The sequence below is a fragment of the Argopecten irradians genome, chromosome 7 (genome assembly GCF_041381155.1).
Source record: "Argopecten irradians isolate NY chromosome 7, Ai_NY, whole genome shotgun sequence".
NCBI classification, from domain to species: Eukaryota; Metazoa; Mollusca; class Bivalvia; order Pectinida; family Pectinidae; genus Argopecten; species Argopecten irradians.
The window spans coordinates 44,966,387-44,980,306 of record NC_091140.1 but is presented as its reverse complement, the minus strand read 5'-3'; the positions used below and the strand labels follow the sequence as shown (position 1 = coordinate 44,980,306).

At 33.3% G+C, this 13,920-nt stretch overlaps 2 protein-coding genes across 7 annotated transcripts in view; one reads left to right on the top strand and one right to left on the bottom strand.

The window, feature by feature from the left end:
- LOC138328589 (serine/threonine-protein kinase Nek1-like) overlaps nucleotides 1-9,295 on the bottom strand; it is a 38,678-nt gene extending 29,383 nt beyond the window's left edge. For 4 of the 6 annotated variants that reach the window (XM_069275467.1, XM_069275469.1, XM_069275468.1 and 1 more), the window contains exons 1-15: nucleotides 8,898-9,295; nucleotides 8,364-8,399; nucleotides 7,546-7,606; nucleotides 6,504-6,545; nucleotides 6,042-6,097; nucleotides 5,387-5,470; nucleotides 4,867-4,934; nucleotides 4,434-4,520; nucleotides 3,922-3,976; nucleotides 3,642-3,685; nucleotides 2,944-3,024; nucleotides 2,427-2,502; nucleotides 1,827-1,920; nucleotides 1,274-1,376; nucleotides 910-1,048 (exon numbers count right to left, since the gene is read on the bottom strand). In XM_069275467.1, coding sequence (XP_069131568.1) covers nucleotides 910-1,048; nucleotides 1,274-1,376; nucleotides 1,827-1,920; nucleotides 2,427-2,502; nucleotides 2,944-3,024; nucleotides 3,642-3,685; nucleotides 3,922-3,976; nucleotides 4,434-4,520; nucleotides 4,867-4,934; nucleotides 5,387-5,470; nucleotides 6,042-6,097; nucleotides 6,504-6,545; nucleotides 7,546-7,606; nucleotides 8,364-8,399; nucleotides 8,898-9,014 — 1,143 coding nt within the window. In that variant the 5' untranslated portion in view covers nucleotides 9,015-9,295. The remainder of the gene's footprint in view (nucleotides 1-909; nucleotides 1,049-1,273; nucleotides 1,377-1,826; nucleotides 1,921-2,426; nucleotides 2,503-2,943; nucleotides 3,025-3,641; nucleotides 3,686-3,921; nucleotides 3,977-4,433; nucleotides 4,521-4,866; nucleotides 4,935-5,386; nucleotides 5,471-6,041; nucleotides 6,098-6,503; nucleotides 6,546-7,545; nucleotides 7,607-8,363; nucleotides 8,400-8,897) is intronic. The other 2 variants (XM_069275470.1, XM_069275472.1) reach the window with 1 other exon arrangement.
- A 189-nt stretch (nucleotides 9,296-9,484) lies between these two features.
- Nucleotides 9,485-13,711, top strand: LOC138328588 (NADH dehydrogenase [ubiquinone] 1 alpha subcomplex subunit 2-like). The gene is made up of 3 exons (XM_069275465.1): nucleotides 9,485-9,608; nucleotides 12,554-12,660; nucleotides 13,495-13,711. Exons 1-3 carry the CDS (start codon nucleotides 9,517-9,519, stop codon nucleotides 13,584-13,586), a joined length of 291 nt encoding a protein of 96 aa, XP_069131566.1. The 5' UTR covers nucleotides 9,485-9,516; the 3' UTR covers nucleotides 13,587-13,711.
- Nucleotides 13,712-13,920: the final 209 nt, after the last annotated feature.

Genomic DNA, 13,920 nt, shown 5'->3' with positions numbered 1-13,920 from the left:
CCTCAACTAATTCACCCCTGAAATTCCAAAATGGACTATTCCAGTGTTTGAACTAGAAGAGTCTAAATGTGTCTCCAGGGGTGATAATTACAGGAAACTGTAAGCCTGAGTGTTACATGGAATGACTGACTCGAGTCAATCATTTTACTCATGGAACTCCAGTTTTTCTCCATCTTATTTAGCCTTATAGTAAAACAGTTATACAGTATACTGTCGCACAGTAATTGTTATGATTCACAGTATAAAGACCATCACAGAGAAGATACTGTAAACATATTATTTTTGTGCAGACAAATTTAAGAGCAAAAGCAGAAAACTCTAAATTGTAATTTACTGGCACAGAAATAAATCAGCACAATTTGGTGAACAGGTTCAATGTTGGAAGTACCCTTTTACAAATTTCACTGCTGTACATGAATTAGCGCTTCAAAGACAGAGCCACTGAAATAAATTTACCTCTAGAATAAGCATGCATGTTTAGAGGCCTATCTATAAAGACCACTCACTGAACAAAGAGAAAAAAGTATTTATAATGGTTTACACAAAGGTCAAATTATGTTAATATTACCTATTTGGAAAGTGGTCTTATTCAGCAGGTGGTCTTTTAACAGAAGTGGTCGTTATACAGAGGTGATCTTTATACAGAGGTACTTGCAAAATTTAAAGCAACTTCAACTGTAATTTCACAACACAATCAAACACATACAATAAACGGCCCATTTTCACAAGTAACTTAAAGAAATTCCTTAACTTAAAATTCTTCATAGGAAAGCATTACAGAAGTTAAGAAAAAAGATCTTAAGTTAGGAACTTTCCATAAAGTCTGCATTGGTTTCCTAAGGGAAATATTAAGTTAATGAATATCCTTTAAGCAATCCTCATGAAACTGGGTCGGATGTAGGAACGTACTAAATAACCTTTCTCCCCGGGATAGGGCCTCACCTGGCTGGCACTTCCTGGCCGTCCAGCACTCCCGGGGCGACCTGCACTCCTGGGGCGACCTGCACTCCCCGCACTACCTGGACGCTTCTTCACATCCACTGAACCCCTATAGAAATGCAAATATCAATTTTATTCATAAAACTGATAAATAGCTTGAAAACCTCTGAAAGAAATTATTTTTTTAAACTTGTGTAAAACCTTTTTTTCCCCATTAATTTATATAGATCAATATTATAATTGATTCTTTTTTCAGATATGGATTGTGACAGAATTGACTTTTCTTTGAAAATAACCCCCTTTACACACTTGCAGCGTTTTAAAATTATCTGACCTGCTTTCTTTGGACCTCCTTGGACCTGCCACAGGAGCTCCGTACACACTAGCAGGGTTATAACGGCCCGGAGTTTGGGCCACAGGTTTTCTTACACCAGCAGCTGATAACAAAACAAGGGATACAATAATATATAGTGGACCCACAATAGTCTGGACGCCGAAAGTCCAGAAAACTCACAATCCAGACAGAATTATCAGGGAATGGATTTGATTATTGACTTAGTAAAATGGAATCTGGCAGTACAGAAAATTCGCAATCCAGACAGTTTGGGATTGGATCAAAAGTGTCGGGACTGTTGAAAGACTATTGTTACAGTACTGTTACAATTCAACTCCATATTCATTTTCTTGTTCATATTACATTTTTTACATATTTATAATATTATAATAATAAGTCAAAGCTCTTTATTTCTATAAACCATTGATAGTGAGTATTTATGAACACATGTTATTTAGTATGTTGAAAATCAAATTTTTATTTTTTGATAAAGGTTTCAATTTTTCTGTTGGTATTTAATTCAAAGTAAAACCTAAATACAAAACCTGCTTACCAGAAGGGGGTCTGGAGGAGGGAGGAGGGGGAGGTAACTTCCTTGCAATCTTTTTACCATGCATCACAGTATGACTAAACTCATCTTGGAGTTGCTGTAAACAGTATGAGAGTGACATTCTCTTCGTATCAAATGAATTTACACATAATATGACATTTCCATTGATCTCACAATAGGTAATATTATGGAAAGCTAACTTTCTTTTGCAGCTATTAAATTTTGCAATTTCAGTTTCCAATCAAATTTGTGGACATCAATTTTCGCAGATTCAAAACCTGAGTTGAAATATATTTCAATAATATGAAAGTAAATAATAATTCGTGTAGAGAAACATTCGCAAACTTTATATAATAACTCCATCACGACAATCATGAAAATCAATTGCATGGGAAAGATACTTGGCACACAGTATATCAAGACATGCAAAAAGTAAACTCCTGAAAGGTCTAGATTTAGCTAGGTTATTCATGGTATATATCATCACATTTGATGTAGCAACATATATCATGGAATCATTTCCAACAAACAAGTGTTAAGAGAGTGATAAAATTAAACTCTTAATGTGATTTTATATTCTATTAATTATAATCAAATACTTACATCTTCTGAAAGGAATTTGCCGACTCTCTTCATTATAAAGTTTGTTTTCAATACAGAGTTGATGGAAGGTCTGTCCCTTAAATTAAAACATCCATATATAAAAATTGAAACAATTACAAGATATACATATAAACATGTTGAATATGTATTTTTTCAGACATCTTAATTTCATAGTTAACCAATAATTGTCCAGCTATGGTATTTAAATTAGATAATAATTGTAATGGATATGTAGTTGGAACAAAACTAAAATTATAAAATTATTGAAAAGGAGTCATTACCAGGTACAATTAATCACTTGTAAATTCATTCATCAAATACTATTATTAACAATATTTATCTTTAATAGGTTTTTTATCAATTTTAGACTAATGCATTAATTAGTACTGCTACACAATAATTATCTTTAAGCAGTTTTGATTTATTTAACACTAAAAAAGTATTTAAAATTTTGCGACCTCAATATACAATTGTAATATTGTTTGACAAAAATCACTGGTTATACAGTACTACATACTTGGGAGTTCGTTTGAAGAGCTTAGCAATCAGTCCACGCAGCTCATAGCTATACTTTGGTGGGATAGGTGGGTATGAACCCCTGTAGGCAAAACCACAGGATGCTTAATTATAACACATTGTTTTCTTTTGTTATAAATGATTATGTTCTAATTCAGAACAAATGTCATCAAACTACATATTTAACAAATACTGAAATATAAAAGTCAAATTTTGCTGTTTCAATTCTGTTTTAATATCACACATATATTATTCAAACAATTGAAAATAAATTAGAAATGTCTGCAAGACAAAGTGTCATCAGCAAAATATTGGATCAGAACAGGATGGAATAGGATGGGATGTGATCAAATGACACGGGCAGTACAGACCAGTACTAGATGGGATGGAATATGATGGGATGTGATCAAATGACACGGGCAGTACAGACCAGTACTAGATGGGATGGAATATGAAATGGATGTGATCAAATGACACGGGCAGTACAGACCAGTACTAGATGGGATGGAATATGAATGGATGTGATCAAATGACACGGGCAGTACAGACCAGTACTAGATGGGATGGAATATGAATGGATATGATCAAATGACACGGGCAGTACAGACCAGTACTAGATGGGATGGAATATGAATGGATGTGATCAATTGACATGGATGGTACTGAACAGGAACTTTGACATGCCTGAATATAACATACCTGATTATCTTCAACACCAAGTTTTTCATATTTCCAGCTTCATACTGCAACATAGCAACATTTTTACTGAACAGATAGACAATACACAGTTTTATAAGACAGTGATAGACTTGTGATTTTTTCAGTGTTATAAGAAAGACATCAATGATAATCCTGAACTTTCTCTTCATTTTTTTCTTTATTTTGAAAAGTACTAATACAAATAAATATATTTTTATCGTTATTATTCTTAACTTGTTTTTGGAAAAATTAAAGATTGTTATTGAAAATGAATACTTACTGCATGTTTTAAAGTTGTCATTTCATATAGAACACAGCCTAATGACCATATATCACTGAAACAATGAAACACAGAATTAACATAAAATCAAATGTTCGTATTTCATATCATTTTTTATATATTGCTTCTGTTGACCATAAAGGACAACGGTTTTAGGTATCTTGGCATTCTACCACAAGTCCTCAATCTGTGAGTTACAGAGGTCTTAGTGGTTAGAGTGTCTAATAACCTCCTGCCTCCCAAACAATAAATGATCAGTACTGGTAATTAGTCAGTGGTTAAGTTTAGACTGGCTTTCTTAATTATTACCTCCAGGTGCCAGTGCAATAAACATGTTTAATACACAAGTTTATTACTCGTGACAGGTCTATCTTACATCTGTTTGGTCATTTTAACGTGCAAATTAGGGTATGTAAGGACGTGCCAGGTATGATGGTGGAGGAAATCCAATCCAGAGTACCATGAAAAGCACATTGGAAGCTAGGAGAGAGAACATTAGAACTGCTGGGTACCTTTTATTGTTGTAGGGGCGGTTTTCACAGATCTCTGGAGATAGATAATAGGGTGTTCCTATACACGTTCTCGCTAGCTCCACAGTGCTGAAAAACACAACACATAGTTCAAAATAAGATAAAGACTAAAAAAAATACTACTGATAATTATTTTTTTGATTATCAAAAGTTAGCATTCTTTCAAAGGGTTTAGGGTAATTTAAATGGAAACAAAAATATTTCTGTGGTTTTTCTTTTCTTCAATGTTACCTAGATTTCGCAGTCAATATAACAGAATATACAGTGTCATAGATATTTGTACTTATTGATATTCTTAAATTCTATGCTTTTCATAAGCTACTATATACACGAGTATATTGTTTATGGATTATTTTTCCCTTTTATCACATGATATCTAATATTTCATGCAGAAATATGAATTAACTAAATGTACCTGTTCAAAACTTTTGCAATTCCAAAATCACCTAATTTGATTGTGCCATCTGCAGTGATAAATATATTCTGAAAAATAAAGAAATCAAAAATTTGTTAAAGAAATTATTAATTTACTACAAACAGTATTTGTCAACAATGAGCCAGTATTGTTTAATAAATCTCATAAGTATCTCCAAAATCTGACTAAGACTATTTAATACTAAATGTAATTACAGTTAAAGTGTGGAAATATACATGTATATAACTTATTATTAGTAAAATATATGTGTTGGGAGATCAGCCTCTTTTTCTTTCTAAAAAGTTGGACAATTTCATCTGATGTTGAGATCCTGGCTAAACTGATCACTCAGTTACTAAATGTATTTATCTAATTCAATTAACATAAGTTTTTATATATAATATATTACCTAGTCAGTGTATTGTAGAAATATCAATACTGTGTCAGAATATTTCATTGATTCAGAAGTTGAGTATCCTTTAGATATTGTACCTAAATAATAGATTAATTGTTTACAAACCTGAGATTTGATATCACGATGAAGGATTTTTCTGTCGTGAATATGTTTAATGGCAAGACACATCTGTACAAACATATCCAGTACCTATAAAACAGAAGAGAAGTTTGTTATTTTTGATAAAATTCCCAAGTTATTAGCTGAAAATTCCATCATCTGAAAATGAGTTTCCAGCTGTATGACAGACTGCAGTCAACCACAAAAGACACAAATCCAGCTTTTAACAATAGGTATTGAAAATGTAACCATTTACAAACCTAGCATTATTATATCAATGGTATGACTACTTTTTACGCTTTTTACACTATGTGTATAGTGAATACTTTTCTTTGTGTTTCAGAGTGGGGGTTTACGGGTTTTTTTTTAGCCATTTTTACTCCAATGACCTTGAATGAATTTGAAGGTCAAGATCATTCATTTGAACAAACAGTACCAGTTGCAATATAATGACACTGCCTTTGAGTTTGGTGAGCGTCGACCTCTGTCATACACGTTGACCACTTGATCCTGATTCTTGACCCACTACATCCATATAGTACACACAGGTGTATACAGAATATCTCCAGGGTTTACCATCACTTACCTGATCTTGACCCACTACATCCATATAGTACACACAGGTGTACACAAAATATCTCCAGGGTTTACCATCACTTACCTGATCTTCAGGTATAAGAATTCCTCTCTGAGAATTAATCTTGGAATAAAGATCACCTGAAAAACAAAATTGTATGGTTAAAATGTATTTTTGTTTGTTTGTCAAGGCTTGTTTCATAAATAAAATAAACACTCATTCCAGATCCTACACAATTTTGTATAGTTACGTAGAAGCTACTGATGCTAGCATTGAAGCATCATATTAGTTTTTTTAGACATGTCCAGATCAGAACCGAACATGTCAAAATAATTTTGATGAGTCTAAGTACTGAGAGATATAGTGGGTATTCAAATTTCAACTAAATTTTTATAAGGAGACATACGTGCAGTGCTGATCTAGCAAAGTCCCAGAAATCCCTGCATGGTTACGTTGAATTAAACATTCCTTAACATATCATAATATGGGTCAGATATTAGTTTGAAGAAGATACATTATATTAAGTTTTTACTTATTAGTACTTACCTTTCTCACAGAAGCCCATAACAATAAACAGTAATCCTCGCTCTAAAAAACCAAAAGGTAATTAAAACTTTGGTAATTATACAAATAATTGCAGTAGCAATATGTTCAATTATTAAATCTTAACTACTCTGCCACTTAACTTACCAATGAGTTGCAAAATAAAAATCCAAAATGAAAATCTTAAATCTTTATAAGGCTATATAAGGTAACACCTGTCTGAGCGATCACCTCTGTATAAAAACTACCTGCTTAATAAGACCATTTTATTTCGGTCCAAAATGACTTATTTTATTACAATTTCATCCTAAAAGTCATGATCACCTAGCTTAAGTTCTGAAGACTATTTTTCTTTGTACCTTGGGGATATTTATGGACAGTTGTAATTTTAGTAATTTTATAATCTCATAAAATTGATTCTTTTTTTTTTGTGTGTGAAAAAATACAGGTGAAAATGTTACATGTACTATGAAGATGGTTAGAAAGTACATACTTTATATGAACTTTTTTCACGTAATTATAAAATTTCAAGAGTTCCGCGAGTATTATTAAATGATAAATCGCAAAATTAAATCACTGAAAATTTTCAAATAAAAGTAAAAAAGAACCAAAGAGGTCTCGATCACGAAATTAAGTCGCGCGAAAATAGTTTGGTTTATACAATAAAGCAATCTTATAATACTCAATGATGATATATACATGTATATTAAGTCTTTCAGGAAAAAAATAATCATTTCACCTGATCAAGCAGACATTACATAATCATCAAATAGTACACTAAGAGTCAATGTCAGTACCCATATAAAACAAAACAATCCAAATCAATATTCTGGTCATAAATTATCAGGTTACACAGACAACACCACAGAAGATAAGAGATTGAGATACCGGTACATGTTTATCCTGTAAATAAAGGCTAGGATATTATTAACACCCCATGCTAAGAGTAGAAGATTTAAGACTAGATGTACTTCTAAATTCATCAGTGACTTGTTCTTTTGTTTTGTAAATGTGGTTTCATTTGAATTACTAATAAAAAAATTACCTTCGAAAGATTCCCTGTATGCAACTACATTGGGATGATGAAGCTGAGCCAGTACTGCCACCTATCAATTAAGAAAAATGTTTATTAAAATATAGAAGTTATTTACACATTTATAAACAAAATCAATAAATGATAATCAAATACATTTTTTTTTATTTCATTTTAGTAGTCTAAAGCTTAGTCGTATATATATGCATCCATTACACAAACTCTATCAACTTACATATTTCACTCAAATAATAAACACAGTAAATTTAAAGTAAAATTACTGGTGACTTTGCAACCCACATTTTGGTCCCATATTTCTGTTGCTTGAAAAATTATATCAGTAACCAGGTAGCTCATGTATATATAAAGCATCCAGCTTGTATTGGATGTTCCAGGTTTTAAACCTAGTCTTGGGTCCAACCACTTCATTTTTTCCTCTCCTAGCTATTCAAATTTTAGTGAGCTTGCCAACTCTATTAGAGCTGTTTCAAGCATTGGGAGGTATGCAAACTGTATACATTGTAATGTGTCTTCAGGGATGAAGACTTGGAGAAAGGAGGGAGACCAAAAAAAAAAAATTGGATGTACCAACATTGCTGATCAGGTAGCTCAAGGGGTAGAGCATGTGGCTAGTGCTCGGAAGTCCTGGGTTCGAACGCTTTCCTTTGTGGAAATTTTAAGTTAAGGAGTTCCTTAAAGTTAAGGAATGTTCATGAAACTGAGCCTGGTCTGCATGCATTGTTGCTACATTTTCTCCACTCCTCTTACACATCTATAAAAACCCAACATTACTAAAGCCATGCAAATATCAAATGAAACATATATGATACCTCTTTTCTTGCTTCTTCTCTTTCCTTTGAATTCATCTTAAAAGAAAATATTACAGTACTTTATTTTACATATGTACTAGTGTTTTCATGACAGTCAGACAATCAATCATATCTAAAAGGTATATATCGATTTACTTCACACTGTATCAATGAACAATAGGATTAAAGAAAATAAATATAATTCTATAAATTATATAACTGATTACTCTAATGTAGGCCTAATTAAAAAAAATGAGCCTAATTATGCACACCATTGCATATTTGCTATCTCAACTACTTAATATCAATGCATTGCAAAATAATAAACATGTGTATTGTTTGAAGACTAAATATTAAAAAGTTAAACTTCCAAATACTAGTTCTCCTGAGGGAGAACATATATAAACATTAAATAGTATAAATATCCCTTCCAAAAATTTTCGGTCTCTTGACCATCTTCAGGTATATAGAAACACAAGAAAAGCTAACTAAAGTTAAGTTAACTTGTCGAAATATTGATATTTATCAAAAAAAATTTTTTTTTAGAAATTATACCTTTGCAATATTGATCTCTTTGATGACCATTTGCTTGTTGTTCTGTTTTTGTCGAACGAGAACTGCCTTACCAAAGGCACCCTCGCCTATCTGTCTAACTTTAACGTATTTGTCCATCCTTGTGTGTTCGTGTAAGACGACGAATTAAAAGTTTTTCAACATGTAAATAAACCCTTCGTCATAAACATTGAGGAACCAAATTTGAAAATTAAGTTAAGAGCAAAATATTTGATAATTCCAGAATCTGTTTCAAACTGTTTCAGTTCGATGAGCATCATACAAAAACAGCGTTAAAGGTTTAATCCCATCATCATAAAGTGCTAATCTACTTTCTTTTCGACATAAAAAAATCCTGGAGAAAAAGTGGAATGCCTATCCGGATGTGTACGTCGGCCATGTTTGGTTTCAAGTGGATATAATTTTCAAAGTGTTACAAAACGAAACAATAATCACAAAGTTATAGCAAAATATGTAACATCTTAATTTCATAGAAATACGGATATGTACAGAAAATAACTTATATCATTTTTATGAAATTCCAATGGAAATTAAAGATAGTACAATTAATTTTATCTAAGTCCTTCCGCTTTATATTTAGGGGAATTCTAAATATTTTAAAATGGCGTCAAAAGTGGTTCCATCGTTCGGTCGACACCTGAAAGAATTGAGAATACACTTATGTCAGACCTCAAAAACAAGCCAGGGTGTCAGGTAAATATTATGACATAGATTCTGATTCATTTGTCAAGAAAAATCAATTGCATATCCCTGTGCGAATCAATGCTCATGTATGACCTTCACTACCCCCCATCTCACCGCTTCATTTTAGAGCTGTTTAATCCCATGGCATGATTCGAAATGTTGTGGTATTAAAACTGGGTCTCATTAAAGAAAGACACTATTTTCTGTATGGCTTTAAAAAGCCACATTAGGTTTTACATTGTTGTCTTTGTACAGTGGTGTTGTGGGACATTCCATTTAAAATTGTTCCTACAGGCAAGGATTTTTAAGTGAGAAGGATTCGTGACTGTCTCTTTACATTACTAAACACCACCCGAGACGCCTATGAACCGGGAATAAAAACAGTTTATCTCAACAAATACTTACCTTATTCGAGTCAAATGAAACACCAATGTAAAGTTTATTAAATTTCACAATGTATATTACTTGCTTTAAGAACGGAAGATTTAGAAGACGTGTCTTAAATTTTTGTTAAAAAAATACAACAGTTTATGAAATAATGGCCCGCTTCAGAAAGTAAGACAGTAACCCTCACACCCGCAAGCTACATCAAAGGCTGCGCCGGTGGATATCAAAGGAAAATCAGTCGTCGCCCAACGTCACGGTCAGTGCACTAACACAAAAGCTCTTGGGTTGTTCTTCCCAAAAGTCCAGTGTAACTTATCCTTCTCATATACGTCCTTGCTACATGAGAGAAGAAAATGTAGCAACCATACTAGGGCTCGAACCCAGGACCTCTGAACACTAGTCAGATGCCGATAGCCCAAGATACTCTGGAAAAAATGTAGGGGCCAGATGGGATTCAAACCCAGAACCTCCAAACACTTGCCGAATACTCTGTCGCTTAGCTACCAGCTGGCCACTAATGATTGACCTAGTCCAACCTTGCTACATTCCTCCCTCCTTTTTTAAAATCTTAGACCTCGAAGACATACAGGACCTTTATACAACCACTGTGGGTATTTTAGTTGGGCACCAAGTTGGTAACAGCAGAGAAGAATTAAAACTCGGCGGGACCTCGGTGATTTTTCTCCTTATATAACTGGGGTCGGTAAACGACCCCATTCCCAATGCCAAACCTCCCAATTTTTTCCCAATTACAATGAAAATTTCCCAAATCAAATCTCTGAAAGACAAACAAAACCCAAAAATCTCTCCCCTCTTTGTTTAATCAAAAACAACCTAGTCTGAAGTTGTTGTGATGGTCATCATCTTTTGATAAAATGAAACAGTTTACTGTTTTACAATATTTAATCACCTATAATACCATGTTCAGTAATGGGAAACTTTTTCCCAAAACTGCTCTTTATGCGATTAAAATTTCCCAATTTGTTGCAAAAACTTCTTTCCCAAAATACCCTGAAAAATCACCGGACCTCCAAACACTAGCCGAATGTTCTACTGCTGAGCTACGTATACCTGGGCACTGATGATTGACCCAATCCAATTAATGCTGCTACAATTCTCCCTCCTTTTCCAAAGTCTTTGCCTTGAAGACATACAAGATCCATATACCACCACCGTTAGTATTTAATTTTTAGTTGGGTACCAAGGTTGTAACAGGAGAGGAGAAAAATCACAAAATGTAGTTGCCAGACTGTGATACGAACCAGTGACCTCTGAACACTATAGCTGAATGCACTACTGCTGAGCTACCTGGTCACTGATATTCCTTTTTTTTTTTTGAAAAGGTTGGCGTTTTGTTCATGTACGTCGATCATTGAAATTCAAAGGAAAAAAATCCCAATACATCTGTACCTGTAAAAAACAACAAAACACACATGCCTTGATCATCAAATGGTGGAATTATGTACCTGTAAAAAACAACAAAACACACATGCCTTGATCATCAAATGGTGGAATTATGTATTCAACTGCATTTCGCAATGGTCTGTGTGTTTGCATTCCAATTGATATGTAGGCTCCATTGGTTCAGATTGTGCTAGTAACATTTTGGAATGGATTCAAACATGGGTGTTTGTTATTGCTATTTTCTTAGAATGTACCAATTAAAAGGATCTTTGCAATTTCAAATTTTACCCCTGGCCCCAATTGTTTTGTTTGCTTGGTTCCTTGTGCTGCATATCAATTTTGGAACAAGCCAAAACATTAACACGAGATGGTTGATTGATGGTGGCAGCTGGTCATATTTGATTTTGACAATTTAAGTCTATGGCTGCAGATATTGTGTAGCATAGTTATCTTGTATGACAGTATAGAATATATCAAAGGAAAAAGGAAAGAACAAATGGATACACAAAGGAAAGATCCTTGAGTCTAGGTCTGTAAACAACTTTCTTTTACATGCAATTTATTTTTCGCAAATTTTGCAATCAAGGCATTGCGAAACTTGTAATTTCCGAGAATGATATGTATCAATTATCTTCCATAATTTTTGCTCAATTAGATTCAAAGGAATTTCCATTTAATTTTAGTTCTTAATCTATGAAAATGTTTGGAAATGGAAATCACGAGATTTAGGGCTGGGGGGGGGGGGGGAGTTTGGTTTACTCCATTATTCTATGGTAGGGGCCACCAACAGCTAAGATCACTTGTGGATTTAAAAGCAGATTTTGTGTTTCTGTTTTGAAGAGAAGACTGAACATCTCTCTTTACATAGACTGTTTGATCTCTGTATGTAAATCAAGAGATATTTTGTGGACACTTTTTAACTTTCTGGGATTGGATGCTATGCACTATATTTAGTCCTAACTCATGCATTCATCCAAGCAGGCTAGGGTGAACATACATGTTTAGTATTGGAAATCTTTAATCTTTTATCATGAAATTTTAATTAATTAAAAAGCACATAACTGTGTATATAGTGTGTCCAGATAACGGTTTGCATTGTGCTGTGTTGGTAATATAAAATAGATTTAATAGCTGAAACTAAATGTCAGTTTTATACTTTATAGGGAGTTCATTGAAAATGGATATGTACCACTGAAGACTGCAAATCCAAAGTTTCCCATTCTGATCCGGGAATGTAGTGGAGTACAACCTAGACTGTATGCACGCTATGGTAAGTTTTCATATTAAATCCAACATTATAATATATAATATTATGTTTTGTTTGTCTTGATAAAGGGGCAGATCGCCTCGAAAAGTTGACAATTTTGTTTTGTCCACACGGTTGGAATTACTTCCTTGTCCCATATAATATTATAATATTTACACCAAAATCTGTTTATATTAAAAGACAACCTGTCTAGACCGATTGTCTCCCCTTTATTATAAAATGTAATCAAATCAAAGGCCCAAAATTTTATTGCAAAAAATATTGCTAATAAAGGAATAATGAAACCCTAAGATAGATCAGCCATATACCGTATTTTCCGGAGTATAAGCCGCGACTTTTTTCCCTGAAAATAATACTTTCCCCTTATATTAAACTGAGATATATTGAGATATAGTGATGAACCTTGTAGTATACCTGCAGTGATCATTTACTACATGGAGTGGAGTGCACATTTATGATATCATTTTATCCCTGACTAAAAGGGAAGAGGTAATAAAAAAAATTGTACCAAGGTCATATATCATTAGTCATTACCTCAAAACTATTAGGGGGAGACAAATGTAAATCTCTATTCTAATAAGGTGCACTGTTAAATTTTCTTTCTTTCACAATTTTTGTTTCAATAATTTACATGGGATTAAATTTTATGGATATGAAATTGAATGGAGAAATCTTTGAATATGACTGTGCAAGAATTATCTAAGATATTGATTTGCGGGGATAAATATTCGCAAATTTAGCTTGATTGCAAAATTAAATTACATGTGAAAAGAGTTGGTTTACAGTATTAAATGAATGTCTATTTAATTTTATCCGATTGTTTTACTTCTTTTACAGAGTATGGCCAAGAAGTCAGCAAATCCTTGTCTGACTGCAGCAGTTCTGAAGTAATGGAGGCTGTTAAAACATTATCTCAAAAAACATTATGAAGATGATTTAATGTGTATGAGGGAGAGACTTCTGCCTCCGACAAAACTTTTTGTAAATTAATGTATATGGAACAGTGACATGTTTTACCTGTTTTGAGGTAATAAAATTGTGATAGTGAAGACAATTTGTTTGACAAACTACTTTAATCTCATTGTTGTCTCACTTATCAAAGCACCGTATTCGACCCAGTGTCCAGGGCATCTAAAAAAATGTTTTGGTCTTTATTTATGCTTGGGCAAATGAAACTGAGGCCTCAAAAGGGGGAGGGGTGCTTACTGTCACTGACAGTAAAAGTGCTTAGTGGGTCGAATACGGTATATTTGTTAAAGTGGT